The 27,256-nt window shown below is 52.6% G+C and overlaps 12 protein-coding genes across 12 annotated transcripts; 3 read left to right on the top strand and 9 right to left on the bottom strand.

Moving 5' to 3' along the window:
• The first annotated feature begins 37 nt into the window (after nucleotides 1-37).
• On the top strand, nucleotides 38-5,927 carry AUEXF2481DRAFT_99178 (uncharacterized protein). Its single transcript, XM_013486977.1, has 3 exons — nucleotides 38-522; nucleotides 622-5,098; nucleotides 5,157-5,927. The coding sequence occupies exons 1-3, from the start codon at nucleotides 146-148 to the stop codon at nucleotides 5,703-5,705; spliced, it is 5,403 nt and encodes a 1,800-aa protein (XP_013342431.1). The 5' UTR covers nucleotides 38-145; the 3' UTR covers nucleotides 5,706-5,927.
• Nucleotides 5,928-6,017: 90 nt separating this feature from the next.
• On the bottom strand, nucleotides 6,018-7,040 carry AUEXF2481DRAFT_41618 (uncharacterized protein). The gene is made up of 4 exons (XM_013486889.1): nucleotides 6,947-7,040; nucleotides 6,652-6,895; nucleotides 6,490-6,595; nucleotides 6,018-6,429 (listed from the first exon to the last, which is right to left on the bottom strand). Exons 1-4 carry the CDS (start codon nucleotides 6,980-6,982, stop codon nucleotides 6,066-6,068), a joined length of 750 nt encoding a protein of 249 aa, XP_013342343.1. The 5' UTR covers nucleotides 6,983-7,040; the 3' UTR covers nucleotides 6,018-6,065.
• A 394-nt stretch (nucleotides 7,041-7,434) lies between these two features.
• AUEXF2481DRAFT_6463 (uncharacterized protein) lies at nucleotides 7,435-9,628 on the bottom strand (the record flags this gene model as incomplete). The annotated part of the gene is made up of 3 exons (XM_013486774.1): nucleotides 7,435-8,381; nucleotides 8,440-8,865; nucleotides 8,926-9,628. The coding sequence occupies 3 exons, from the start codon at nucleotides 9,626-9,628 to the stop codon at nucleotides 7,435-7,437; spliced, it is 2,076 nt and encodes a 691-aa protein (XP_013342228.1).
• Nucleotides 9,629-10,712: 1,084 nt separating this feature from the next.
• AUEXF2481DRAFT_67206 (uncharacterized protein) lies at nucleotides 10,713-11,959 on the bottom strand (the record flags this gene model as incomplete). Its single annotated transcript, XM_013486924.1, has 5 exons — nucleotides 10,713-10,765; nucleotides 10,816-10,888; nucleotides 10,945-11,203; nucleotides 11,257-11,676; nucleotides 11,778-11,959. 5 exons carry the CDS (start codon nucleotides 11,957-11,959, stop codon nucleotides 10,713-10,715), a joined length of 987 nt encoding a protein of 328 aa, XP_013342378.1.
• A 52-nt stretch (nucleotides 11,960-12,011) lies between these two features.
• Nucleotides 12,012-13,988, bottom strand: AUEXF2481DRAFT_90184 (uncharacterized protein). The gene is made up of 3 exons (XM_013486935.1): nucleotides 13,961-13,988; nucleotides 13,285-13,824; nucleotides 12,012-13,223 (listed from the first exon to the last, which is right to left on the bottom strand). The coding sequence occupies exons 2-3, from the start codon at nucleotides 13,820-13,822 to the stop codon at nucleotides 12,427-12,429; spliced, it is 1,335 nt and encodes a 444-aa protein (XP_013342389.1). The 5' UTR covers nucleotides 13,823-13,824; nucleotides 13,961-13,988; the 3' UTR covers nucleotides 12,012-12,426.
• A 457-nt stretch (nucleotides 13,989-14,445) lies between these two features.
• Nucleotides 14,446-15,353, bottom strand: AUEXF2481DRAFT_30962 (uncharacterized protein; the record flags this gene model as incomplete). The annotated part of the gene is made up of 3 exons (XM_013486837.1): nucleotides 14,446-14,742; nucleotides 14,797-14,994; nucleotides 15,057-15,353. 3 exons carry the CDS (start codon nucleotides 15,351-15,353, stop codon nucleotides 14,446-14,448), a joined length of 792 nt encoding a protein of 263 aa, XP_013342291.1.
• A 728-nt stretch (nucleotides 15,354-16,081) lies between these two features.
• On the bottom strand, nucleotides 16,082-16,602 carry AUEXF2481DRAFT_30961 (uncharacterized protein; the record flags this gene model as incomplete). Its single annotated transcript, XM_013486836.1, has 2 exons — nucleotides 16,082-16,344; nucleotides 16,410-16,602. 2 exons carry the CDS (start codon nucleotides 16,600-16,602, stop codon nucleotides 16,082-16,084), a joined length of 456 nt encoding a protein of 151 aa, XP_013342290.1.
• A 508-nt stretch (nucleotides 16,603-17,110) lies between these two features.
• On the bottom strand, nucleotides 17,111-18,667 carry AUEXF2481DRAFT_6459 (uncharacterized protein; the record flags this gene model as incomplete). Its single annotated transcript, XM_013486773.1, has 1 exon — nucleotides 17,111-18,667. The coding sequence occupies one exon, from the start codon at nucleotides 18,665-18,667 to the stop codon at nucleotides 17,111-17,113; it is 1,557 nt and encodes a 518-aa protein (XP_013342227.1).
• A 136-nt stretch (nucleotides 18,668-18,803) lies between these two features.
• Nucleotides 18,804-19,589, top strand: AUEXF2481DRAFT_312924 (uncharacterized protein). The gene has a single exon (XM_013486976.1). The coding sequence runs from the start codon at nucleotides 18,940-18,942 to the stop codon at nucleotides 19,402-19,404; it is 465 nt and encodes a 154-aa protein (XP_013342430.1). The 5' UTR covers nucleotides 18,804-18,939; the 3' UTR covers nucleotides 19,405-19,589.
• A 1,798-nt stretch (nucleotides 19,590-21,387) lies between these two features.
• Nucleotides 21,388-23,763, bottom strand: AUEXF2481DRAFT_30959 (uncharacterized protein; the record flags this gene model as incomplete). Its single annotated transcript, XM_013486835.1, has 4 exons — nucleotides 21,388-21,555; nucleotides 21,604-23,098; nucleotides 23,158-23,306; nucleotides 23,383-23,763. 4 exons carry the CDS (start codon nucleotides 23,761-23,763, stop codon nucleotides 21,388-21,390), a joined length of 2,193 nt encoding a protein of 730 aa, XP_013342289.1.
• A 1,067-nt stretch (nucleotides 23,764-24,830) lies between these two features.
• AUEXF2481DRAFT_30958 (uncharacterized protein) lies at nucleotides 24,831-25,571 on the bottom strand (the record flags this gene model as incomplete). Its single annotated transcript, XM_013486834.1, has 4 exons — nucleotides 24,831-24,950; nucleotides 24,999-25,410; nucleotides 25,471-25,479; nucleotides 25,540-25,571. 4 exons carry the CDS (start codon nucleotides 25,569-25,571, stop codon nucleotides 24,831-24,833), a joined length of 573 nt encoding a protein of 190 aa, XP_013342288.1.
• A 276-nt stretch (nucleotides 25,572-25,847) lies between these two features.
• Nucleotides 25,848-26,963, top strand: AUEXF2481DRAFT_6456 (uncharacterized protein; the record flags this gene model as incomplete). The annotated part of the gene is made up of 2 exons (XM_013486772.1): nucleotides 25,848-26,853; nucleotides 26,911-26,963. The coding sequence occupies 2 exons, from the start codon at nucleotides 25,848-25,850 to the stop codon at nucleotides 26,961-26,963; spliced, it is 1,059 nt and encodes a 352-aa protein (XP_013342226.1).
• Between the last annotated feature and the right edge of the window lie 293 nt (nucleotides 26,964-27,256).

The raw sequence follows: 27,256 nt of genomic DNA, 5'->3' as shown, positions 1-27,256 counted from the left end.
TGAATAGGCGTTGGAAGAAGTGGTGCATAACACATTACAAGAGAGCATTCCTGCCGCCACCGCCAGCTACATCACCAAGCGGCCCTGTAGAGCGTGAGAGAGCGCCCTCGATAGTTGGGATTCGCAGGCGACAAGACACGGCACCATGGCCACGGCGTTACAACAGCAGTTGGCGCAAATCGCCAAAAAGTCGACGGACCAGCTTGATCTCAAGGCACAGCGCGCACAGCATAGCAAGTCGCTGCTGTTTGATGCCAGAGTCGCTGCCAACCAGACCTTCGACACGGTCTACCAAATATGCGTCGAGGGTTTCCAGGAACTATGCATGCTCGACGCCCGCTTCGCGCCCTTTGCCGCCAACCTGTTCAGCGATCAATCAAAGTCCGAGGAGCGCATCAACCTGACCAAGCAGGAGAATGAAGACTTGGACCGCATCATTGAGAGTTTCCTGGGACTGGTTGCTTCCAGACTCTTGTTACGGCCCGGTCTCAAGGCGGTAGAGTGGCTTGTCCGTCGTTTCCGGTATGTCGACACGCCGTCCATGAGCCTGATCACGACCATGGCCGTCACCAAGACCGATCATGACCACGTCCACTCGAACGAATGCTGACCTGACTGCAGCGTGCACGAATACAACACCGAGGCCCTCGTCTTGACCTTCCTGCCTTACCACGCAAACCCCGTTTTCCCGACCATGCTGTCCATCCTGCCAAAGGCACTTCCTCCCACCCTGAAGTTCCTGCAACCATACATTCCTACCTTGTCGAGTCCTCCCAGCCAAGCTCTCGTCTACGCCGCCATCAACAACCCTTCCTTCTTTACCGCTTTCAACACACATGTCGTCCGTACCGCGAACCTGGGCCATCATTCGGTCATGCTCCTGCAGTTCTGGGCCGGCGTCATGACCCCGACTGTCAACGGCATGCTTGACGCCGCCATGTCAGGCCGTGCCGACGTGCGCAGTCAACGCCAGGAAGACCTCTTGCTACGTCTTGTGCCTGTGCTCCAGCAGACACTCCGCATCAAGAACGTCCCCGAGCTCTATCTGGGTTCGTGCATGATCATCTGCATCCTGGTCTCCAAATCTCAGCTTGATGACAAGGTTTTGGACTCTTTCATGGACGCCTTGCTTCGAGGCTGTACCACCCAAACTCTGGACCAGGCTTTGGCCTCTCTGGCCATCATTGCCGAAGAGCGTCAGTCATTGAAGCTCACCCACACCGTTGCAAGAGCCCTGCTAGACATCCCTGCCCTGTATACTCGTATTCTTGACCTACAGACAAGACAGCACACCGGGAGACTCCTTACTGGTCTTGCTGTGACGTCGCTCGACGGCGCCTCGAGCGAGGCGACTCTTGAATTGATCGAGCATGCTGTTACCTCTCACATTCCCACCTTGCCTCAGAAAGCTGCCATCGTTCAGACATGTTTCTCTGCGGTATCCGAACTCCAGTCTTCCTCAGCACCCGCTGCTTCTCAGGAGAGTCTTGCTCGCATCTTCGCTGCGCTGTGCGAATCGCCCTCTACATTGCCTTTGGTGCAGGCTGAGGCCGTTCGACTCAACCTGAGCCTTGAATCTGTCGAAATCCAGCTCCAAGTCTCCTTGGCTCCGAGTGAAACCTTGGCCCTAACTTCGGCCGATGCTGACACCGAGATGACCGATGGTCCCATTTCCACTCAGCTTGACCACCTGGAACACGCCCTTTCTTCACTACCTGAGAACCTGCCCAAAGATTACTCTTTCGTCGCAAGCGCCGATAGAGCACCGTTTGACGCTTTCGCTCGCGCGTTCCTTCTACTGCTTCAGCAAAACAAGGGGTTGGGCCAGATTCTAGACAAGCCTGTCCTCCGTAGTGCAGGTGCTCTGTCTTCACCAACGTGTCTGTCCTTCTTGGCAAGACTCTGGACAAGTGCTTATCCCATAGTCGCGCGTGTCTCTGCTCTACGGTCTGCCACAGAACTACTCAATGCACAATCCAGCGAGGTTGTCGACCTACAGACACTGACGCCATTCGCACTTGTAGCCCTGGCTGATGCTTCGGAAGCCGTGCGCAAGGCAGCCGCAAGTCTACTGATTATCATCACGAAACTCTACCATCCCGATGCGGTCAAGAACAAAGTATCTGAATCTATCAGACTATGGGCAGCTGAGAATTTTTATGGAGCGTCCTCCAAGAAATCATCCCTGACCGGACCTAATGCGCACAAGGTTTTATCAGAAGCAGTTGTTCCTACGCTGGAAGAGTGTGTTCTTGATCCCAGTCAGATCTCACGCATTCTAACCACTGCTCTCAATGGCCCAGCCCAGACACAGGCCGGTCATCCATCTGCCGCTGGTGTCGAGCTGAAGTCAACACTGAGGACTTCTTTTGCATCATGGCTCTGCGAGCATGCGGCCACTGTTCCCTTGGCAACTGTCAAAGTCCAGCTTCTCTCCTTTTTGAATCCTATTGGCAAGGCTGCTTCACCTGGGCGCGCACAAGTACTCGTTCCGTCCCTCCAACGTTGGGTACAATCTGACCTGCAGATTCGATCCGAATCGTGTGCTTCTGCCCAGATTGATGTTGAAACGGTTGACAAAGCCTACGTTGATTGTCTTACGAGCCGAACTTCAGAGGAATTGACTTGCCTAAGAACCCTTGCCAATGGAGAACTGGGACAGAGCGCGTCTTTGTCAACCATGGCAATTCAACGGTTCAGAACACTGTGGTCTAGCATGAAGCCAATTGCGCAGACATCTGCTTCAGGCTTTTTACTGGATCTGGCTCTGGACGATCAAACCGACGATGTGTCTGAGGCTAGACAATCAGAAGCCACCGATCTTCTTCGTCAGGTCTCAATGCCTACTGAAGTCTTGTCCTCGATGTTGGACTCAGTTCCCAGCATCGCCCAAATGGAAGACAAGCCTCCTGCTAACAAGCGCAGGAGAACGAGCAGATCTGAGCTGGCCAAGTCTCAAAGCATCAATGTTGCAGATTTGCATAGCGTCGTTCGGAGACTGACTCTCGTGCTGGAAATCATTGAGGGCTCTCACCCGGAGAGACACCCGGAACTGCTCAAAAGCCTGTTCCATGTTCTAAGTGAGCTACAGCACTACAGGACACAACTCGGTTCAAACCTGGTGTATCTACAACAGCTTGTCATCGGATGCCTCTTCTCAATTGTCGATTCGCTGAAGCAAAACCCTACTGTTAAGGTGGATCGATCTGTCTTAAGGGCAGACCTTATCGTGGAGTGTGTTCGAACCAGCACTAATGCCCAGATTCACAATGCCGCGCTCTTGCTTATCTCTAGTCTGGCAAGCTGGGCTCCCGACTTGGTCCTGCATAGCGTGATGCCAATCTTCACGTTCATGAGCAACACCCTACTGCGTCAGAGCGACGACTACTCTGCTCATGTCATCGATCAAACTGTGTCCCGAGTCGTCCCTCCGCTTGTCGCATCCCTCCGCAAGAAGAACCAGGATCTTGTGACAGGAGCTGCCGAACTCTTGCTCAGCTTTACTGCTGCGTTCGAGCACATTCCTCTCCATCGTCGCCTACGTCTTTTCAGTCATCTCGTCAACGCACTGGGTCCTCAAGATTTCCTTCCTGCCATCACTGCTATGCTCTTTGACAAGTACCCGACAGATAAGCGGGTCCCCACATTCTCTGCTGAACTCATGGGCTCGTTCTCTCCTGAAGTCCAGCTGGTTGCTGCGTCTCAATACATCGATTTGGCTACAAATGCGTTGCACCCTAAGTCAGTCGTGTCTGAAGCAATCTTCGGATTCAACGACAAGACGACGGAGCAAATCGAGCAGTCCGTAGCACATCTTCTACGTTCCTTGGGACTTCTTTTGCAACAGCGCTCTCTCCATGTACAAATTCTCAAGGCCCTCGACAAGGCCGAAGGTGCTCATGACGGTCTCCAATCTGCTGCCGCCGATATTCTGCAGAAGATTATGCAATTCTCTTCTTCCAAATCTATCCAAGGCAAGCCTGATCTGCAATCGGCCTCAAACAACGTGTTAACGGCGGCTTTGGGCCTCCTGCCAACACCATACTTCATCCGCACTGCCGAGGACTTGCTGAAGAGACCCGAACAAGACCTTCGACTCATGGTCCTCCGCTCTCTTGAGCAGCGTGGTCGCGAAGCCAAGCCTGCTGACTCCGTTGCGGCTGGTGCTATGCTCTCCGTTCTGCCGAGTGTGGCTAAGGTTATCAGCCAGGAGTGTCCGACCGAGCTGGTACACAGCGCTGTCACATGTATCGATGTTATCTCGGAGAAGTTCGGTAAGAAAGATACCGACAAAGTCATGTCAGCCGCTCGTGTCGTGGCTTCAAAGCATGCTTTCGGCAGTCAGAGTGACGAGCTCCGAATCATTTCCTTGCTTTGCCTTGCTACCATGGTTGAAGTTTTGAGAGACGATCTGGTGGACATCCTGCCCCAGATCTTGACCACATCCTACGTTTACTTTGATTACGCAACAAAGGTCGAATCCAGCAATGCCCGGCTGCATAATGCTGTCTACTCGTTCTTGACAAACGTTATCGAGTACATCTCCTGGATGTTCTCCGCCGATACTCTTGACAAAGCTTTACTGCTCACTCAGCAATCTGCATGTAGCGAGTCCATGGACATCCGAACCTCGGACAGTCGCCTGCAGTTCACGGGTTTGCTTTCCAGGCAGCTCGACGCGAGAACTATCTTGACAGCTTTGGAGCGCACTTTTGACAACGCGGTCGCCCTTGGCTACTTGGCTTGTCAGGAAGTCCTTGCAACCCTGCACACAGTCATCAAGACACACCCCAAATCGGCGCTCCTGAAGAACGCCTCAGTCTTGTTCTCTATCCTCAACAAGTCTTTTGATCTTCGTCGTTTGCTTTCTCAACAGCCTGCTCCACCAGAGGTCGAGGAACTCGCTTCAATGGAAGCGCAAAGGGACAGTCTGTCTTTGGACGCAATCATGAGGCTTAACGACACAACGTTCAGGCCGTTCTTCACTCGTCTCGTCTCTTGGGCTGGCGAAGGTCTGCCTAAGAAGGATCAGGCTGGCCGTACTCTTCGTCTTATCAGTGTCTATGGTTTCCTGGCCAGGTTCTTCGATACCTTGAAGGTAAGTTTATGGCCATGTCTTAGAACCCGCAGTTGTTTCCTGCTAACGTTACGTCTAGTCTATCGTGACGGGTTATTCTGGCTATCTCCTTGAACAGGCTGCATCCATACTCCGGGGTGTCAAGCCAGAGGGAGACGCAGAACAGCTTCTTCTGAAATCCCTACTCCAAACTTTACAGGCCAGCTTCGGCAACGACCAAGACGACTTCTGGCAAGCCCCAGCGCATTTCGAAGCCATAATGCAGCCTTTGTTGCTTCAAGTGACCTATGCCAGCGAGCCCGAGCTCAGAGACTCGCTTGACATTGTCTCTGCTGTCACTGGATTGGCAGGCGCCGCGGCCTCTCCAGAGCATCATAAAACACTCAACTCGGCCATTCTGAAACTCATGAGAAGCGACAGTGAACTAACCAGATTAGCGGCAGTCAAGTGTGAGCAGTCCTTGACCAACAAGCTTGGTGAGGACTGGCTTGCTCTTCTTCCTGAGATGCTACCGTTCATCAGTGAGTTGCAAGAGGATGACGATGAGGATGTTGAAAGAGAAACAACTGCCTGGATCCGCCAGATTGAGGGAATTCTTGGTGAGAGTCTTGAGGGCATGTTGCAATAAGGGTGGACAAAAGTGCTTAGGCATGGCGACGGCGTTTTGTGTTGTGAAGGGATTCATATATTTGGTGTGTACATAGAAGCTCCTATGAAATGTTCTATTTATGAAGTCGAAATCTCTGCTCATGGTGTCCGAGTAGATGTTTCAGCCACCGATTAATCATCTGATGTACATAGGCACAATCGGTAGCGCACACCACATCCACACGTGCTAAATCATGTGGCGCTCGCAGCTGTTTCCATGACACAATACTCTCTAGGGAGACTTGAAGTGTTGTTGATTGTCATCACGAGCTCTCTTATTCATAATAGTGTTGTGCCTTTCTACAGCTACTTTCGTACCAAACGATCAAAGCATCCTCGCTCAATAGTGTCCTTCGAAGGTATCGATCTTCTCGTCGCTCACCTGCTTTACTGCGGTAGGGATAGATGTCTCGCCACCGACAACATCAAATGCAAGACCAATGGTAGATGGGGTCTCCATAACACGCACGATTAATTCTGCGACATCCTCCCGAGAAATGCTCTGGCCCAAATGGACTTTGCCAGCTGCGACCTTACCAGAACCTTTCTCTGTGTTTAGCGAGCCTGGCCGGAGGATCGTGTAATCGAGCTGACGAAGATGGTTCTTGGAGACAAGATCGCGATCAGCAGCCAGTTTGGCTTCACAGTAGACCCCAATGGCGTTCCACATCTTGTTGCTGACGGCAAGGTCATCGTCGTTATACCTAAATACCCGAACGTTGGCATACATTATCCGTGTTACTGACTTCGAAAAAGGGACTTACCACTCTGGCGTTGGCTTGTTTTCACGATCGCGGATATCTATTGCACTGACGATGATGAATCTCTTCACCCCTGCGGCGGCGGTAGCATCAAAGACCTTGACAGCACCTTTATCTACCATTAGCATGTCTCGGTGATCCAGGTTGTTATCTGATCGGGCCGACCTTCATGATCTACAGCTCTGGTACGTTCGGGACTGCCTCCTCCAGCTCCTGCACTCCAGATGACTACGTTGGGCTTGTGCTTTGAGATGGTTGAAGTGAGTTCGTCGACACTAGAGCCCTCGATACTTTGGACTATAGGTCGGGCTCCCAGTGCTTCAAGTTCGGGCATCTGTGATTCCTTTCGGATGACGGAATACACGGTATAGGAGGATGCTTTCAATTTTGTGGTCAAATGTCTCGCTACCTTTGTGAGCCATTAGCATCGCTCGATTGCATGGAGAGCGTTGGGATCTACCTTGCCGGACCCTCCGAAGATTAGTGCGGTAGACATGATCGGTTTGTATGGCAAATGTGTGGTGAGAGTATGTGAAAATCGAGAAGCAATGCGTGATGATTGCAAATGTGCCATCTGTGATGGTGTGCTCGCTGCTTACAAACACAGCTATGACGTAACTAGCGACAGCAGCACATCTGGACCGATGATTACGAGACTTGGCCTAAAGCACGTAGAGTATGGCTTGGTCGCATTATAGAGACAGCCTTCGCTGACATTGGGGGTTCTTGTGGTAACTAGATGATGTTGAGAGAGGCCTTTGCAGTTGGCTCGAAAATATAAATTCATGCAACAATCGTAAATGGATGAAGCCTATGAAAATTGGCGCGCTATAACCGCAGAACATTAAATGCAGCAAGAATATAAACACATTACAATCATGTACAATCTAAAAGGCTTGCCGGTCATGTCGAGCACTTGGGATCTGCTTCATCCCGTAAGCACCAAAATCACAATACGCGACCCAGCTGCGCCGCGTCTACTCCTGCACCGATCATACTCGGTTGGACTGGATTACTGCCGGGCTCTAATCCTGTTCCGTTCAATGGATGGTTTGTAACCACAGTGTCCAATTCCTCGTTGCGGTCGCTCTCTTGTTGGCGGCGTCTCTCCATCTTCTGGATTGCCTGTTCTGTAAGTTGTTGTCTGAACATGCGCTCCACCACATCCTTCTTGCGGGTAATTCGATCGCCAATACTGATTATGACGCCGCCCGCGATGTTGCATGTGATCGAAAAGCATAGGATGACTGTGGTGAGCGCGAATGGTCGCACGTGGTAGGAAATAGCCCACGTGCATGTGCCCAGAGCAATCTGAAGGAGAGAATGACAATCAAGGAGGACAACAACAGCGACGAGGAGTCGTAACGGGAAGGCGTGGTGAGTCTCGGTTTCGTGAGGCTTGTAGAAGGTATGAGACTTGGAAAACTTGTCCTCGTGGTGCTTCAGTTTCCTCTGTTGCTCTTCCGTAAGCACGCTTTCCTCCGATTCATCTTTACTCATAGATCTGTTGGACTTGGCATCTGCATTGAGCGCAGAAGCAGTCTCGTTTATAGAAGCAGCTTCGGCAGTCGAACCAGACTCGATGTCTGCATCTATCCCGGGTTGTACAGGAAGATCATTCTCGTTTTTGAGTTTGGGCATGTTACGCTTCTTGCGCAGGCGCCATGTCAAATGATGGTAGTGGGCGATGTATATCATGTGGTACGTGTCGACTGCTCGGAAGGGCGCCAAGCCGTCTCCAACGATGGCGAACAGGGCAACCAGTACGTTGTCAATGACGTTGATAAGGTAAGATTGTCGACCTTCGACGTTGATCCATCCAATAAGAAAGAGAACCCAAGCGAGGCCAAACAAGGTCACAAGAGTGGCATATACAGTGACGAACAAGCCGAGAGCTAGAAGGCAGGGGTCAGCAATGGTGAGTAAGAAGTTCAAAGCTTCAACACGACTTACGACGGCGAACGTATTGACCAAAACCTTTCATTCCTCGTTTGAAAGCAGCACGGCGAGAGTGTAACATGTGTCTAACATGATCGTTCAGTTCTTCCTTCTCAGCCAGACTCCAGCCTTCGAGACTAAGGCCATGGGGAAGGACAGCGTAGTGGTCATCAGTCTCGCTCAGGCGTGAAGCAATGGTGAAAGTCCGGTCCATACCAGGACGTTCTAGAACAGTGTCGGCATCTGTCTCGACGCGAGACTGTGTCATGACAGAAGGGGGCTTGACAGAAGGGGCTTTGGTGGGTTGATTATGATCGCGGGAGAAGGTGGGATCCCGCGTAAGATTATAAGTCGGACGACGGTTCAGGAAGGAACCCAGATCCGGGATGAATAGAGAATTCTGGACATTGGTAAGAGTTGCAAGGGTAGCGATCTCGGGATCTGTGACATTGTAAGTCTCGAGTGCTTGTTAGAAGTGACTGGGCGCTGGTGGAAACTCACCCACGACATCGAGGATATCGACCAAGTCAGAGTCGTACTCGTTGGCCCAAGTTCCTCGACGGGGCCGTCTTCGCGGACTGGCTTCCGGATTGTCGTCTTCTTGATTCTGCTGGCGTCTGAAGGGCTGGAGGGCAGCGACACTTGCTCTCTTCCACAAGCCTGGACGAGCGGGAGTCTCGCCATCTACAGCGTAGCCAGCAGCAGCCAGCTGCTCGATGTCCACGTCCCGAGGCACAGACATGGATGGTCGACCAGTTTCCTCGTCCAGACGCGGCATGTGGGTGGAGATGGGTCGTGCGATACCTCGCGGAACACTCAGGCTGTTGTTGTTGGCACTGCTGCTGTCGATCCATGGTGGACGCTGAGGCTCCGAGGACGAGCGACGTCTGCCCGACGTGTCCACAGCAGCCTTCTGCGCAAAGTCGGTCGTCGCAGTCGTGTGTTGGGAGGCCAGTGTGCTGGCAGATCCCAGACGGCGGAGTCGAATACTCGGCTGGCGACGGTCCTCCAGAGTCGGCCTTCGTCGGGCATTGCGGGGAGTCGAGGGTTGTGCGTGTTGACGCGAAGCAGGCGGAGGAGGGGACGGCGACGACATGCGTCTGTTGTTGTGGTGGTTGCTTGTGTAGTTGGGGGCGCTTGCTATGGGCTGCAGTGCGAGAGCATCTCGCCCAAGGCCCAGTCCGTCTGCATTGCCGCCGTTCATATTTGCATCTTGTGCAGGAAATTGATGGGAAGGATGGCAGCACTCTTGCTCCTGCTCGTACCTGCTGCCGCGGAAAGGCGAAGAGAAATACTAGGGTCAAAACACGCTTCGTTCTAGAGCGGCACTCTCTACCCGGCGCCCACGGTACCTTTAAACGTCCACTTAGTCCCTAAGGCCATGACGCACTTTTGTACTACCCAATTTCCACTTGCCGCCTCTGCAGATTGCGCCAACCGTACATCTCGCAGACCCTTGCCGACCAAGTCGTGTGTTTTCTGAACAAAGCTACGGGAATAACCTGTTTTACTTCTCAAGCTATTCTGCCAACCTCGACTACCCAAGTGTCTTTTCAAGCTTTTGGCAGCACAGCAGTCCAATCAAATCGATTTCCATCAACGTCGCTACGTAGTCGTGCATGACAATTGACATTCAGAACCCTGACGACTTTTCTCCTATCGTTGATCGGCCATGCATTCTACAATAATGTTCGGAACTGGAGCCAGTCCTCCTAGAACCCTAGCTCCAGATCTAGCATCTCTCAATCATAGGTTTGAGAAGTTCACGACATAATCATGCATGCTTGCCTTGAAGACTACTAGAAATGTTAGATACCTCCGGTGATAGCACCTATATCGAGCAGGCATCCTGCCGACTCTTGCCCCAGGTCACCGAACAACAGCATAGATTTCTCACATAGCTAAGATTATCGTTTCATAAACAATGCGCATCAAGTGTCTGTACAAAGACACGGTGCTTGTGAGATCATTTAGATCTGCTGGAGCCGGTCGACTTTATCTTCTTTCTCTCTGAGCCCCGTGTGATGAGTTGTAGAACGAGAAAAATAAATCTAATGCATTCCCTGTAAGACTCCTAAAAGTACAGACCGGGTCGAAAATTATGTAGGATCCCAAGGTAGTAGTTCCAGCCATGTCTTCGACTCGACAAGTGATGAGAAATGGCCAAGGGTCGACGAAAGAATAAAAGTTTCCATGTCTAATGTCCATCTCCCGTTCGCCCTAGCGAAAATCCTGTTTTGGTATAGTCATGATCGCATCTACCACTCCATCATACGACGTAGAGACGCTTACTTGGCGATCTCTACACCGCCCTCAGCTCCGATGGCCTTCTTGATATCGCCTTTGTCTGTTAGCGCTGAGAATGGTGTTGAGATTTAGAAAGAAACATACCGTAGATCGCGAATTGACCAGCAGTGATGGTACCGACCATGAAGAGACGGGCACCAATACCAGAGTATGAACCCTACAAGGCATGTTAGCCCTAATTGTCAAGGGAAAGTCGCTGACTAGGAAACTTACGCGAAGACCAAGCTCCTTGGCGATCTTGATCAGACGGGAGGTGGTGCCCTCACCGGGTGCGCCCTTGGACTTGTTGATCTTGGAAAGCATGGTGTCGGCGGGTTGAGAGACGAGAGCGGCGGCGAAACCAGCGATGAGACCGGAACCAAGGTTGATGGAGGTCTGCATACCGGGAGAGGCGGTGGCCTTGTCGACACGCTTGTAGATGGCCTCGGCAACCTTCTCGTAAACGACGAACTTGGACATAGTGTAGGGGACCCTGGGATTGGAATGAGCATGCGCACTTCAGAAACCAGAACAACCAAGACTTACTGCTTGAAGAGCATGGGACCGAAACCAGAGTAGAAACCACCGAGACCCTCAGTCTTGGCGATCTTTGAGAAACCAGAGACGAGACCGGAAGCGAAGGTGGGCTCAGAGACAAGACGAATACGGGTGGCCTCGAGAGGGCAGAGGGCAATGTCGGCGAAGAACTCAGCGAAGGCGGAAGAGACGAGGTAGACAGCGGTGCGGTTCTGGACAGCGTTCTCGTAGCCGACCATGAAGATGGCCTGCTGCTTGAAGAACTCGTAACCACCGAACTTGAAGGCACCCTGGAGGAAGTAGCCGGCAAAGGTGGGGCCAACACCGGTCAGGAGAGCGCCAGCACCCTCGTTGGCGATGACCTGACGGAAGCCACCAATGAGACCGCGGTTGTAGGTGACGGGGTCGAGCTGGATTCTGGTCTTGACGCTGTTTCGGAGGCTCACGTCAGTCAATGCTCTTGATAGGGCAGTGTCGGCACGCGCAGAGTCGGGCTGGCTGTTGCGCGCGCCCGAAGGATTAATTCTTACACATCGACGGGGGTGAGACCACCGTGGGTGACGGAGCAGCAGACGGCACCAGCAAAGGCGAATCTGGAGTAGAGAGCAAGACCGCTGAGCTTCTGAGGAGCGGCAGCCTTGATGTTCTCCTTGATGGCATCCACCTTGGTGGAGCCAGTAGAGGTGGGAGGGGCAGTACCGGTGGCAGACATTGGACCAGGAATGAGGGGAGTGGAGAAGGTATGGGCTGGAGTGTAGGGAGGAACAAGAAGAATCGCAGCGGCCGATTTTTAGAAACCAAGTCCTGGCAAGCCTTCTCAACCATCCCGCGCTTTGACCAATCACTTCGGTACTTCGGAACAACTCGGGCATAGCCGATGACGTCCGCAAACATTTTGATTCTTTCTATTCATTATTATTGAAGCAACTTGGAAGCCTGCAACTTCTCTGTCTAGCCGCCATACTGAGGATTATCTTCTTGCCGAGTTCCTTCGTAGTTTCTTCGTGATTCCTTAGCGAATTGATCGCTTGGCCCTGAACTAAGCAGTAACGTTACCACTGGTGATTTCGATCTCAACCAACAACATCCTAAGGCTCTTTAGACGTCCAGCATGGCCCACAGATCCTTTCTCTGAACCTTGACCATGCCTGTGTCCTTGCATGTCGAAGCTGACTGCTTCTAACTCTGTTTCTGCTTCGGCTTCTGCTTCTGCTCTTGCTGCGCCCAATACTCCCGCAACACTTCCTTGTCCTCGAAACTCGTTTCCGGCTCCCATGTTGTCTCGTCGTATCCCTCCCATTTGACTTGAAACAGCATAACTGGCTTCTCACCATGGATGGATTTGTCATGGGATTTTGGATCTGAGAGATTGTGGGCAAGAATTCTTTCGACAGTGTATATTTCCGAGTCTTCCGAGCCGGATTCGGAGTCAGAGGATGAGGGGTCGTCCATGTTGATTACTGCTTGACGGTTGTTATTATCAATATTCTGTTTCGTTGTCTGAGATGCTTGAAGAGATTTGCTTGAGGCGAGTTTCAACGCTGCTGCTTTTGCCAGGGCTGAGGATAGTTGTGCTCCAGGTGAGGAGCGCGTAAAACTTGTCTTGGTCGGTTGGGTTTGAGAAGATCTGGGTAGAACGCCTCTTGATGCAGATGGAACGGCATGGTCTCTGAATGTGAAGAAATTGCTTGCCGCATCTTTGCCTTTGGTCTTGTCCTGCACTGTGGCTGATATGCTCCGCGTTGGCTGCCGGATCGGCATCTCCACATCGTGGTCGGATTCATCGTCGAGATCCATATTGTCATACTCTTCGTACGCATCTGGGACCAGACCTGCTGCTTGCTCCATAGCTGAGGGTGGATGAGTGAGTCTCTTGACAGAGCCTGTACTGTAGACGCTCTCGGTGTCTTTAGACGAAGCGATACTGCCATCTCGATCATCATCCAACCGCCGTCTTTTGATGCCTCTATTGTTTGCTAGACTCGAATTAGCTTGGCATGATTATTATTGAAAGAAAAAAAAAGAGGTTCGACTTACAGCCATTGAGTCCTGAATCGGCCGTTCTGTTGGACAAGGTGACTCGAGCTGAGGAAGCGGCCTTTAGAGAACCTCTCGGTGCTCGTTGTTTGGGGTAAAACTGGGTGTAAGTCGGTCTTTGTCTGCCTCTGACTGCCGCTCTAGCATCGTCTCCGCCAGAAAGTGACGCGCCAGAGATTGATTCGTCGCGGGCTGATCTATTGGAACTTGAATCTGAGTGTGTAGCAGTTCCCTTGAGTCGTCGGGCTTGTGCTTTGGCGGCTAGTCGGTCTTTCTGCTGCAACTCTTGTTCGGCGATCTCCCTTTCAAAAGTCTGGTTCTCGAAGACTTCTAGATCATGGGCTGAGACGTATTCCTCAACTTCGGCAAGCGAGAACTGCGGGATAATTGCGGTGCCAACTTCCAACGTGTATGTCACCAGGCCTTGTGACGGTGACGACCTAGAGATTATTTTGGCCTTGCCGTCTTTAGGGACGTGAGAACTGAGCCTTGAATAAAAATTACTGGCTTGTTGAGAGTGACCTGCATTTGACGACATTACTAGGAAGTGACGGTTAGCTGAAGTCTTAGATAGAAGCGCGTATAAGTAGAAGCGCACCGAACTAGCATTAATAGAGGTTAAGGTATAAATAAGGATCGTAGGGCATTTAATAGAATAAATAAGGAATTTACTTACTATTTAACTACTAGTCTACAAGTAACAATTAATAGTAGGAAAGTCTAGAGAATTAGAAACTAGTTAGAAGGTAATTAAGATTAGAAATTTAAGCCTAAGCCTACTAACAAATATTAGTAAGCTATCTACTAGCTTAGATAGACCTAGTAGTCTATATTATTAAATAGATTAATTTTAAGTAAAGATTTATCTACCTAAATTTACCAGATAAGATATCTAGTATATAATTAGTTAATAGTTAATTAGCATAGTTCTACCAGTTTAAATTCTCTAAGGGTTTAAAACATTAAAAAATAGAAAACATATATTTATTAGACTTATATAGAGTCGTAGACTAGGAAGGTTAGGGTCGCCCTGTATGAGCTCGGGCCACATAAGTCAAAGATATATCAATTAGCCCTAGTTCATGATCATGCAAGGTCATTACAGTATCAATGCGGTTCTAAAGAGCAAAAACATGCGAGTAGAATTGTCTGTTGCTATCGCTATAGTCTGGATGGCATGCGCATCGCACCGTCCAGTCGTAGCGCGACTCCGTTCAACATGACATTTTCGATAGCATGCCTCGTCAACTCGGCAAACTCCTCGCCTCTACCTGCCCTCTTTGGAAACTCCATAACACGTTCAAGCGACTTGCGCACTTTGTCGCTCATCATAGCCGTCATGTTCGACTCGAACAGCGAGGGTGCAATGGTCACCACACGAATGCCGAATTGTGCGAGATCGCGAGCCATTGGCAGGGTCATCGACCTCACTGCGCCCTTACTGGCAGCGTATGAGACCTTGATTGGAGTCAGTATAGCTATCCAAGTAGGATGAATAACAACATAGCGTACCTGTCCTGGCTGTCCGTCATAAGCAGCTGAAGAGCTGACCAAGATGACGCAGCCTCGTTCGTTGTCTGGCTCTGTGGGCTGGTTCTTGGTCATGAGTGGGAGCAACTGACGAACGAAATCCAGAGTTCCTCTGAGGTTGATGTTCAAAACAAAGTCGATTGATGACAAGGAAAGCGGATCGTTGTTACGATCAATCATCTGTATAGCCAGCATCAAATGACCATCACCACTTGCGTGCGCAACAACGTTATTCGACATACCTTTCCGGGGTTTCCTACACCAGCGGCGCTGACAATACCACCAATCGGTTTACCAGTCTTCCGTACCCATTGAGAGACGGTCTTGACTGATTCCTCGATAGTTTCGGTATCACTGACGTCGGTTTCAAAGAATTGGCATCTGTCGGAGCCAAGCTGCTTCACTGCCTCTGCTCCAGAGTCGGCGTTAAGATCAAAGATGGCAACATAGCCGCCTTTCTCGTGCAAATTGCGCGCTGTCGCTAATCCTAGGCCGGAAGAACCGCCAGATATAACGAAGGTTCTGTCTTTGATATGCATAGCTGCTTGGTTGTGTCTGGAAAGATGTGTTGTGAAGGTGCTCTTTTGTTTGGAGTGAAGGAAGGTAGGCTCTAGAATAAGTCCCTCGGTATCACATGCCTCGGCACCTAGATCCCCAGATCTTGGCAAGTGAACAAAGCCTGAGGCTCAAATGTGATGTTTGAGAAGCACGAACTTATGCTACAAGTACTCCATGATGTGGGAAAAACTAGCTATGAATGTCAACAACATATCGTGCGTTATGCCGTGGGTCCCAAGAGTATGGTACTTTCCAATGGTATACACTGGTTCTTCATGAGGACTACTCCGCAGCGATGCTTTCTGGAGAGCTGCCAATCGTATGGCTTCGGCTTGTAGTTGCTGGTCCAGTCTCGTTCCGTATATCCATAGCGAACGGCGGTCGTCTTGGTATACGTGAGGCACAAAGTGAAGAAGGTCTGATAACTCGCCGGGTCACGAAGATTCGTGGGGACTGGAGTGGCAGATCGACGGAAAGTGTAAATATCGGGCATGGTCCATTGAAGAATGTTGAAGAAGTGTTCCATTATTAGAGGAGGAAGATCGAGAATACATACCGAAGAAGAAATGATGATATTTTGTACAAGATGCCATGCTCAACGCCATTCAAACGCCTGCCTATGCCCATGTTTATGCAAACGTATGCTTGCGGACCAGCTGCCATGACTGAGGCAGCCACACAAAACACCACACGCTGTATGCGATGTGCATCATTTCGGGTCTTTTTCAATGCGCTTGCCATTCTCATCCAAGCCCCACCACTCGCGGTGGAACTTCTCCTGCTCTTTCCTCTTCTCTTCCTTGGCCTCTCGTTCTTTACGTCGCAGATCACGAGTTGCGAACCACTCTTCTCTGGCGGCATCCTGTTCGGCTTGGTTGGCATATTGAAGCATGCAGGCATTCATCAAGCGGCGTTCGGGTCGGCAGTAGAAAGGCGCGGTGAAAGTACGATTGGTTGCACATGCTGCGAACTCTGTATTGTACAAGGATTAGCTCGACTAGATATATTGGTTGAGACATGATGAGTCAAGCACATACGTCGCACTTCTTCGGCGCACTTGTTTCGCACACGTTTGTGGTATATCTCTCGCACTTGGCCTTCTTGTGAAGCAGATAACGGTAGAGGCTGGCGCGACGGCACAAGCTGGGGGCTGGTTTGAGGTACAGAGGTTCCTGGCGGCGGAGGCGGTTGCGACGGCGGTATCTGCGGCGGTTGCGAGACTGTCGCCATTGTGGAAGAAGGTGTCAAGCTGCTCGTGATGGAAGCTGATCGTGTCTTCAAGAGCGATCTGTGAGTGCGGCGGGCTGAGTGTGTGGCTTCGGCAGTCAATGGCAATCTTGCTGGTGGGAGTGATGATGCATGTCCAGTTGATTTTCCATGGACCGTCAACCCACTCCGCTCTCCGCTCGGCAAGCAGAAAGGCCACATGCTTGGCATCTTCCAACTGCTTTGCATGCACTCTGATGCGCTAAATACCTGAAAACAACATGTATACCTGCAATGGCTGTCCTTGTACTGCTGCTAGATTCGCTATTCACTGATATGCTGCCAAACTATGCTAAAGTCATCAAATCCGACCCTGCTATCTTCCACAAAGAGGGTATATCCATAAAACTCCACGCTCATAAATCGAATGCAAATGCTGGAAACATGCCCAAACGCGAACACCCTCCCACGCTGAAACCATCAAACATCTATACAAATATCCATCGATGCAATGTCATGTCTTGCTAGAGCCTCAAGCCTTGCCGCCGCAGTTGAGAAGTCTGGTCCGTGTCCAGGCGAGCATCCTGTTCCAACCACCTTTTGCCTGCTTGGTTTTGCTGGGTGCTGGTGGCGAGATGGGCACTGTCGGAGCAGCACCACTCTGATCCCCTTGTATAGGAAGACTGAGATCATGGGCAGGGGTTTGAGTGGCATAGTCAGTGCCAGCGACTGCCTTCTCCTCGTCGACCACGATGCTGTTACTGCCATTGCTGGTCATGCTTGCACGCGGGTCCGACTTTCGCCATTTGCGTTCCTCTTTCTTGATGACCGAAGCTCTTCGCTTGACATCTTCTTTCTCGTACTTGCGATCTTTGGCCGCTTCCTTTTCTTCGAAAGCCCGACGAGCAGCACGAATGGCGGCCGCTCGCGAGGCCGCATCCTCTGGCTCAGAGGTCCGTGTGATGAAACTAAAGGCCTTGTCTATCGAAGTGCGAGCAGACGGGGTCGCAGGATAATCACTGCCTCTACCGTTGTTGCGAGTCGAGCGACCAGATTTGAGCTGATCGTATGAAGGTTGCGAGCGGATCGAGAGGTTGGATTGGGATGCACTGGTCAGCTTTGTGAGAGAGCCCGCAGTGTAGGTTTGGGAGAGAGGAGTGATTGCAGGATTCGAGGAGATGGAGACGGATCTGCGAGGCTTCCAAGGCTCATAGTCGGGTTGACGAATGTCGTTGGTGAGCACACCTACGCTTTCCTCCGCCTCATCGTCGGATGTGTCGCCCTGCGAGACGGTGGCAGGCGGGGTGAAAGCACGAGGGGCTTCCCGCAGAGGAGCAAAGGGCTGGGTCGGACGCAGCGGGCCGGAAGCAGCGACGGCAAGAGAGGCGGGACCGCTGGTGGCACGGGAGTGAGAGGCCTTTCGGCGAGTGGATGGGATGAAGGAGACATCCGAGGTAGATCTCGAGAAGGAGGGAGCGTCGTCGCAGATACCGATGCCAGTTAGCGACTCGTTTTCGGCCGACGGACGCGACAGATCGAGACGGCCTTGGTCCAAGTCGTCGTCCCGCAAGGACATCTTGCGGAGGTAGGGCTTGATCTTGTTGGCGGACGAGTGGCGGGCATTCTGAGTGGACGTGTTGGCCGTGGTGGTGGACGAGAGGGCGTGGGTGAATTCGTCCTGGATGGGTGACGGCATGGTGAAGACGGTGGGGGCAGCCGACGAGGTCGAGTCGGAGCGCTTGTGCAATTTGGCATGACGCGGCAGGTGCGAGGCCGAAGTCATGCTGCGGGCCAAGGGCGGGCGGGCAGCAGGAGCAGCGGCAGCGGCAGCGTGGGCAGCGAGCGAGAGTGAGAGCGATGTCGAGGTCGATGTGCGGCGGTATGGAGTGGTGAAGCTGTCGCGCCGGCCATTGGAATCGCCAAAGGGATTGAGCGAGTGCGATACGGCGGTCCAGGGAGGCGAGGTAGGAGGAGCAGCGGCGTGTGTCGTCGTCGTCGTCGTCGTTGTCGTGGCTTGCATGCTGACGGGCGGAATGGCAATGCCAGCCAAGTGACTAGGCCTTCTCTGCCGTGCGGCCACCATGGTCATGGTAACGTGAACTCAATTCCAATCTGTTGAACCAGAATACCCGCGTCCCGATCAGCCGCTCGTGCTTTTCCTTTCACCTCTTTGCTTGTTCTTTCTGCTTTCTTTTCCAGACAACTGCACTTCACTCCGTCGACAGCGTAGTCAGGGAGCGAGGAACAAAAGAGGGCAAGATGGCGGCGAACAGGCCAAGACCGATTGACTATCTATCGCTGACCGCTCTCGGCAACTCGGATCAAATGTCTTCTTGTCCAGCAGCATGGGGATGCTGAGAGATGGAGCCAGCCAAATCTACAACATCAACTATCCCTTCTCAATCAAGTGCTCGCCGTGTCATACATATATCTCATCTCCCATGCCAGCTCCAACATGCCTCGACGCTTCTGTCGCCCCGCCGAGTATACATGCCAACCATGCGTAGCCCGTTTACCGTCGTCCGTGTTGTCAATAGCACCCCCCGTTTCTATCGTTTCTGCTCCAACTGCCAACATGGAAACCCTTGCTCTCCACACTCTTTTCTTGTCTTGTTCGCAAGCCCTTCGCTTCCCAGGTCTGGGCCCTCCTCTTTTGTCAGATTGACACCACGACTTCTTGGCGGTTCTTTTCCAACTCAGCCGCTCGGCCCGCGAGCCTCGATCTGTTCTGCGATGGTGATCGGCAGCATTTCCCCACATGATTTGTCCTTTTGTCATGCAACCGCCATCAACCTCATATTCGGACTCGTGTGCTGTGCTTTCTGAAATGCTCAGTGTAAATATACTGCGTGTGTGGCAGGCGCCCTTACTCGTTCAGGCCCAGTCTGCATCTTGGCTCTTCTTATGCTGGACGTATCTTCGGCAAGCATCAGGATTGAAAGGGCGTCGATTGCAAGCCGTATCTATGGCGCCGATTCGCACATTGGCTTTACAGCCCTCAAGCCCTCAACTGTCAAGCCATCTCGTCAGTCTCACTAGTCACTATTGTACCCTTCCCCACAGAACGAGGCTTCCATCGCGTGTATGTCATTGATCCGCAAAGGCATCCTGATTTCTCCTCGTCCCAATCGCCTTGTCGCGCAGGCACTGTTTCGCTGTGGTACTGTGAGGCTCATTCTAGTACATCATACCTCAGATGTGCACAGACTGCGTGACCGATCCGGCATCTATATGGCAAGGATACCGTCAAGCTGCAGAACTAATCCGATCACTGGCTCGCTTGACCCTCCGATCTAGAGTCCTACAGGGCTGTAGAGTAGAGACACAATCCGCTGGAACCTCGCCGGTACACATGAGACTCCACGCAGGGCTCGGGCCCGTTTCGCATCGAACACCTCAGAGGATCCTATTCTGGGCCTTCCAACAACCATTTTGGCATAAGTGATTTTCAATATTTTCCTTTCTCCGCCACGGTGATCATTGGCTACCACAAGTGCCGGGCTTTCCATCTATACCTTTTAGGCCAACCAGAGTCTAGATATCGCTTGTTGGTCGGCGACTTGAAAACGTGGTTTACAACTATCGAACGGAATTTGCACTTTTCTTAGGCCCCCAACAATCCATCATGTTTGAGTCATGGCGGCTCTGGACCACACATCGTAAATCGAGTGAACTGTCATCTCACACCCTCGCAGATTTGTCCTCCAGATTGACGAGGGGATCTCCAAGGCTTCGCTAAGCTTTTGAAAGCTTCGTGGTGAAATTCAGCAGAGTTTCCAAATATCTGTAGTGTCGTCGCCTGATGATAGTTCAATTTCGATCAGCCGCATGTATGTATCTTCACACTAGTGACAACACATGTCGGTGTTCAATGGAGAGATTCAACCGCCTGTGACTCAAGGATGCCTGCGCAAGAGTGAGGACCAGGGTCATTCCAACAGCGAGTGAATTGACTCGGTTCGATGGATTGCGCCAGCTTCACACGTTTGTCACCCTGTTGGATCTACTTTTCGGGCAATTCATAGTTGTGAATAGGCTCCATGCAAGTGATACAAGCGAATTATTAGAAGAGTGGACGAGATGGAGGGCAGTGTCATTACGCAACATCATGAGAAGGGAAACCAAAATTTTGGCACAGGGTACACCCAAGAGCAAGTGACGCAGAGGTGATCGTCAAGGCGAATCGTTAAATCAAGAAAGAACATAAGTAGAAACTGGGTATAGATCTTGATGATAGTAGACAATGGCCGCTCGACTTCACCCACTCACTTTCCGGTCCTGGCCTCATCTGACCAAGCCATTGACGGAGATCTCGCTCCCCATACCAGACGCCGGCCCCGCCTTGAGCTCGTGTATAAGAAATAAGAAAGAAAGATATTTGTTTTTGTGTGTGAAATCTGTAGTGAAATGTATGGTGAAGTGTGCTTGTGTGCGTGTGAGGTCGAGTTATTTTCTTCATACGCTTCGACCTTCGCTGACTGAATATGACTATGAAAATGAAAGTCGTTTAGTCTCGGAGATGAGCGTGTTGAAATAGTACGATCCATATGCGATGGTGGTATAAGGATAGATTCAACCGTTCGTCGTAAGGGGGTTAATATATGATAAAGGAGATGACGCGACTGCGGAGACGCTTTTGATCGGGCGGAACAAGAATTAGACCTTCGTAATGGTCTCGAGAGACGCGCTTGTGACCACAGCATCAGGCTTCGTCTGAATGTAATCGACATATCGTACTACCGAAGCCAGATCTTTGTACTGTAGGTAAGCACGTCGAGCGGTTTTCGGGTGGCAGAATACAGTGCGTGCTCAGACATCACCGCCTGCCTCGAGTCCGCCATCAGTGCCAAAGTTCATTCCGCTGGGATCGAAACTGAAGCCATCGGCACCGCCATCTGTCGTGAGGAAGGAGTCGAAGTCGAAGTTGTCGAGCACGTCGGGACCGGTCATTTCGAAGTCAAGACCCATACCACCAAACTGTCCATGTGTCAGTGTGATTTGGGTCAGGGGTACCGGGTGACTTACGTTGTCGTCCATACTACCAAAAGGAGCACCGATGTTGGACATGTCACCACCTTGGTTTTGCTGACCGGGCATGCCAGATTGGCCACCTTGCGGTTGATTTTGTGCTTGACTTGGCTTAGGAGGGAAGGCCGAGGTAGGTTGAGGGGTGATTGGAGGTGCCGGAGTTGGAGTAGGAGGTTGCTCAGTCGACTCTTGAGGGGTAGCACCGGTGGTTCCTTTCTTTCCACCCTGAGAAGGACGATTAGTATTCGAGGCAGCATTGGAAGATCTAGCAAATGTTACCTTGTTCGCCGAGGCCTTTGAATCCTTTTTGGACTTTGTGTTAGGTTTGTTTGCCTGAGAAGGCGTAGGTGGAGCTTGGTTTTGGGAAGGAGAAGATGGGCCGGTGCCAGCTCTTGGACCATCGTTACCAGGTGCAGGTGGAGGTGGCATAGCGGCGTTGCGCTGCTGAGGAGTCATGTTGGGCGGTTGTGGCGGGGGCTGGCCTCCCATCATGTTTGGGCCCTGGGGCATGAAGCCATTGGCCATCTGAGCCTGACCATTGCGCGCCTGAGACTGACGGAACATGTCCATCTGTTGCTGTTGGTTCATCTGGTTGAAGGCAGGGTGAGAGCTGGGAGGCTGCATCATCTGGCCGTTGGGGCCCTTCATCATGCCCATGGGGAACATTGCCGGGTTCATGGCGTTGTTGGGATCAAACTGGCCGGGGGCAGGCGAGGCGCGGCCGGGCATGCCGCCGTCGGCAGTGGGAGAGGGGACGACGCCGGGGGCCATCTTGGGAGTGCCGCGTCGCATCTGTTCGTTGGGGCCTGGTGAGGGACCTGCCCGGCTGTTGGAGGGCGACATTGCCGGGGCGAAGTTCTGCGGCTGGCCAGAGGCGGGCACGGGGCCGTTGGGGCCATTGGTCATGTTGTCCTGCTCTTGGCGGGCCATCAAGAGGCGCTTCTTGTTCTGCTGTTCCAGCAGCATCAGTTGCATCTGGTAGTCCTGTAGGGCGTGGTTGCTGTTCGCGTTGGGCGGCGCCTGGCCGGGCATGGGCCGTATCTGGGGATTGAAGAACTCGGCGGCGTTGGGATCCTGCGGCATCTGAGGCGTTCCGTTAGGCATCAACCCCTTGTCCACGTTAGAATCCATGGCGGATTGCATGTGCTGGCGCATGGAGTTGGCATATACCTGTTGCATCGCTTTCGCCTGGGGATTGGGCATCTGCATCTGGTCAGCGTCAGTTGCAACATCCTCACATGAGAGACGGGGAGAGAGTCCAACCTGCTGTCCCGGCATGCCCTGGGGCTGACCGCGCCCCATTGGGCCCATGGCACCATTGAAGTTACCGTCCAGTCGTTGACGTTTGGGTGACGGAGCAACATCACCGGCGCCAGGGGAGGTGGGTCTTTGTTCCATAGTCGAGCCGTCTCTCTGCATGGCATTCTGCTGCAGTTGCGCCATTTGTTGCATACGCATCTGCTGCTGCATCTGGACCACTTGCTGTTGTGTGCTGTGCGTCTTGTTGTCAGCGGCTCGGCCGAGAATAGCGCACACGGAAAGAGCACTCACGGTTGGCGACCTGGTTGCAGGCCGAACTTCTTGGCCATCTCCGGAGGCACGGGTATGCTGGGGCCCACCATGCCGGGGCGCATGGCCATGTTGGCTTGCATCTGGGGATCGACGCGCATCAGCCTCTGTCGCTCGTTGGCCATTCGGGCCTAGGGCTGCGGGTTAGTGGGACTGGTGGAGGGGAGGGACGGGGCAAGGGCAAGACAAGGGGAAGCAGCGGCGTACCTGGACATTGCTCAGATACTTTGCAGTCTGTGTGTTGTTGCCTCTACCATGCTGGGCATTGAAACACTCCCAGAACTGGTGCCACCAGTCGTAGAGGAAGCTGCCGTCTGAAGCAGCAGGCACATTGGGAGAGGGGAGGTCGTCGGGCTTCTTGTCTTTGGAGTCGGGGTCAATCGAGTCGCCCACGCCATTGATGTCTTTGCGATCGGGGCTTTGGTTTTGGTCGAGGTCTAGATCGACAGTCTTCAGGATGGCGCGCGCGACATCGTGGTTGCCGTGCTTGAGAAAGTAGTCGTAGATGTACGTGTTGAGCTTCTGACGAGAAATGTCACCGCTGGACGCGTTATTTGGCGTGCCGGAATTGGGAGTGGGCCCGCCCATCATGTTCATTGGTTGGCTCATGCCAAAAGGTGATGAGTGGGTTCAGCCAGTTGTGCGAGAGTGTGAAGCTGAGATGGTTGCGAATGGAGGTGTCTGGGACTCGGGGCGCGTTCACGGACAGGCAAGACGACGAGGTCGATGCGACAAGCGGTCGACGGCACGCTGCAGGCTGACGAGCGTAGAGGTGGTAGAGAGAGACGTCGCAGCTGAGGGCAAGGGCCGGGACAAGGGCGATGGCCGAGTGACGGTCGATGGAGCGTGTCGCGGGAGGTTGGCAGCAAGCAAGCAAGCAGCAAGCCGAGGCGTGAGGGTCGCCGATCGGAACACGGGACACGGGGGACGCGGGCTGGGGGCGCGTCAACGGCAGTCTGTCGTCGCTCGAGATGCGCAACACAATTGATGCGCAGAAGGAAGTCGCAATAGCCTAGCGGCACGGCGGACGGGGCGAAGTGGATCAACAAAGGAAGAATGTGGGTGAGGTGATGAGGTTAGGCTGGGGGAGGACGGACTGCCCAAGAGGAGGGCGTTGACAGCGAAATGCCAAGACCGCTCAAACGCTTAATCCGTTCAACACACCACCACCTATAGATGGCAGCTCTTGTGGAAAAGCTCCTGCTGGCGAGCTCAAGGGCTGCTAGCCATCTGATACAATGCCATTGAAGCCTGCACTCTGCCTAGTTGCCGGGTCATGCAAAGCGCCGCCCCTTGTCCGCACTGTGTCGCGCACTCCGATACTGTCGAGTCAGGAGTCACGTGGGATTTCCATTCATCGTGCTTTATGGTATGAGGTGGTCTCTGCCTAGCTTCCTCTCCCGAAGCCCCTATTTCCTGCCTCTCGGGCCATTATGATATCTATAGATAGTCGCCGCGGGACGCTGCCCTAGAACTATTCATCTGACAGGCAACTCTCGTTCTGTGTGCGACTAGTGCAGCTCATCCTTGGCTTAAGCCATTCGTAAGTCTCGGACGAGGTTATTCGACGAGCCCAGAGATGAAATGTTTTCGTAACTTCGTGACATGTTGTAGTAGACGGAATGGCCAGAAAGGGCCAGCCTGGAAGTGCTCGTCTACTCGTCGTCTGGTGGCATCTCGTCCTCGATATACCTGATCAGCGTGACGCGCATTTCTGTAGTGTCGTTGCCACGAAGGACATCGCTTGTGAAGTGGGTCTCGACATGCATTTGAACCTGGAGAGAGTTAGTAGAGGTCGGGCAGTTGGTCGGAAAGCTGCTGACCATCTCCAAAGCGCCTCTCAAAACGCCACAAAAGATGTTTGAATACCACAGCTCATCTTGAGCTTTGGCGTCGTCGGGCAACTCGACAAAGTCGGCAAGAGGATTCTCATCGAAGAGCAGAGTGAAGGACTTGTTGTCGGTCGACCAGCTTGTGACTACAGGGGTGATGTTGAGGAACATTTTGAAGCCGACTTTGGAGATGACTTCGGCCGTCTCTCGCAGATTGGAACAGGAACCCGAATTGGACTTTGCCAGGAAGTCCTCGATCAGGCGCATGCCCATGTTGTAGCCCATCTTGTCCAGCTGTTTGTTGACTTGGGCATAATCTTGGTTGTAGTCTTTGCACAGTTGGGCGACGATGGTGCCGTAGGTGAGGGTGACGAGTTCGGCGTTGACCTTGTCAACACGGGTCCTTGTTACCAGAGTCAGAGGAGACCGTCATGGGCAGACGAAAGGCAGACGGTCGACTTACTTCCAGACCCTATCGCATATCAGCAAGTCTGAGTCGTCTTTGACAAACACAAACAGGCAAAGGACTCACTCTTCGCCGAGACGAGCAGCTTTGGTAGCCATGTCTACAATGTGTATGTGGGGTCGACGCAGGTGCTGCTTGACGAGAGGCTGGCTAGTGCGCGCGGAGGAGAAGGTGAATATGAGGCACGAAGCACGAAGCACGAAGCATAAAGCACGAAGCATAAAGCACGAAGCATAAAGCACGAAGCATAAAGCATGAGCGCATGCGCGTCGCGCCGGGGTCCAAGCTCGACAATCTTCATCGGCTCAAACGAGTACTAGCTATGCGACATCCCAATCCTGTCAACATCCACAACCGCGACCCCGTTACACGCCATGTCGTCAGAAAAGCGCCCGGCATCCAGCTCCATGGCCTCGGGGCAGATGGTCAAGCGCCAAAAGTCGGACAACTCAATGGCCTTGACGTCGGCCTCGCAGAATGGCGCCCTCATCCAGAGCACCCACCGCGGTCCAGCTCTGTCTGCGCCCGTCATGGAACTGTCGGGCCATAGCGGAGAGGTGTTTGCTGCGAGGTTCAACAACGAGGGCAACTACATCGCTTCGGCAGGCATGGACCGCAACATCCTCCTCTGGCGCACTTCGGGCGACTGCGAAAACTACGGCGTCCTGTCTGGTCACAAGGGCGCCATTCTCGACTTGCAGTGGTCACGCGACTCGCGCAACATCTTCTCTGCCTCGGCCGACGCGCACATTGCCAGCTGGGATCTCGAGACGGCCCAGCGCATAAGGAGACACCAGGGCCACGACGAAGTCATCAACGCTCTGGACATCAGCCGTCGCGGCGAGGACATTCTGTTCAGTGCTTCCGACGACGGCTACATAGGCATCTGGGACCCTCGTCAAAAAGCCGCCGTCGACTTCATCCAGACAAACTTCCCCGTCACGGCAATCGCCCTGGCCGAAGCTGGCAACGAGCTCTACTCGGGCAGCATCGACAACGACATCAAGGTCTGGGACCTGAGGAAGAAGCAGGTCTTGTACTCGCTCATCGGACACACCGACACCATCACATCGCTCGCCGTTTCGCCCGACTCGCAGACGCTTCTCTCCAATTCCCATGACAGCACCGTCCGCACCTGGGACATACGCCCCTTTGCGCCTACAGAACGACACATTAGAACCTTTGACGGTGCACCGACGGGAATGGACAAGTACCTAATCAAGGCTACTTGGGATACAAAAGGAAAACGCATTGCTGCTGGCAGCGGCGACCGTTCGGTCGTGATATGGGAAGCCAATACCGGCAAGATGCTGCAAAAGCTGCCCGGTCACAAGGGTTCCGTCAACGATGTCCGCTTCGCGCCCAACGATGAGCCATTGAGTAAGACTTTCCTCCTTAGCGACTGCTTGCATCAAAGGCATACTGACCCGCTCATAGTGCTCTCGGCCTCGACCGATCGTAACCTAATGCTAGGAAGCCTCTCGACGTGACTCGATACCTCCAAAGCCCATAACGTCTAGACGTATGAGATCCCCACATATAAATGCCTAATTGACAGACAAGGCGACCGCACGGGCCATGTTCCTCGATGATAAAATACTGCCTAAGGACAGGCTGCACATCAAGGCTTCTACTACCGCATCCAGATCGCGAGAGAGGCGTCGATGACTTATTCGTTCCATACGGACAGGACAATCCGGGGAGGGTCAATATATGCCCCGCAAACATGGTCTCAACATGATCTGGTTTGAAGAGTTCCATTCTGTACACTTCCAGAAACGAT

Source organism: Aureobasidium subglaciale (genome assembly GCF_000721755.1).
Source record: "Aureobasidium subglaciale EXF-2481 unplaced genomic scaffold scaffold_15, whole genome shotgun sequence".
Taxonomy (NCBI): domain Eukaryota; kingdom Fungi; phylum Ascomycota; class Dothideomycetes; order Dothideales; family Saccotheciaceae; genus Aureobasidium; species Aureobasidium subglaciale.
This window is presented reverse-complemented; position numbering and strand designations above follow the sequence as displayed.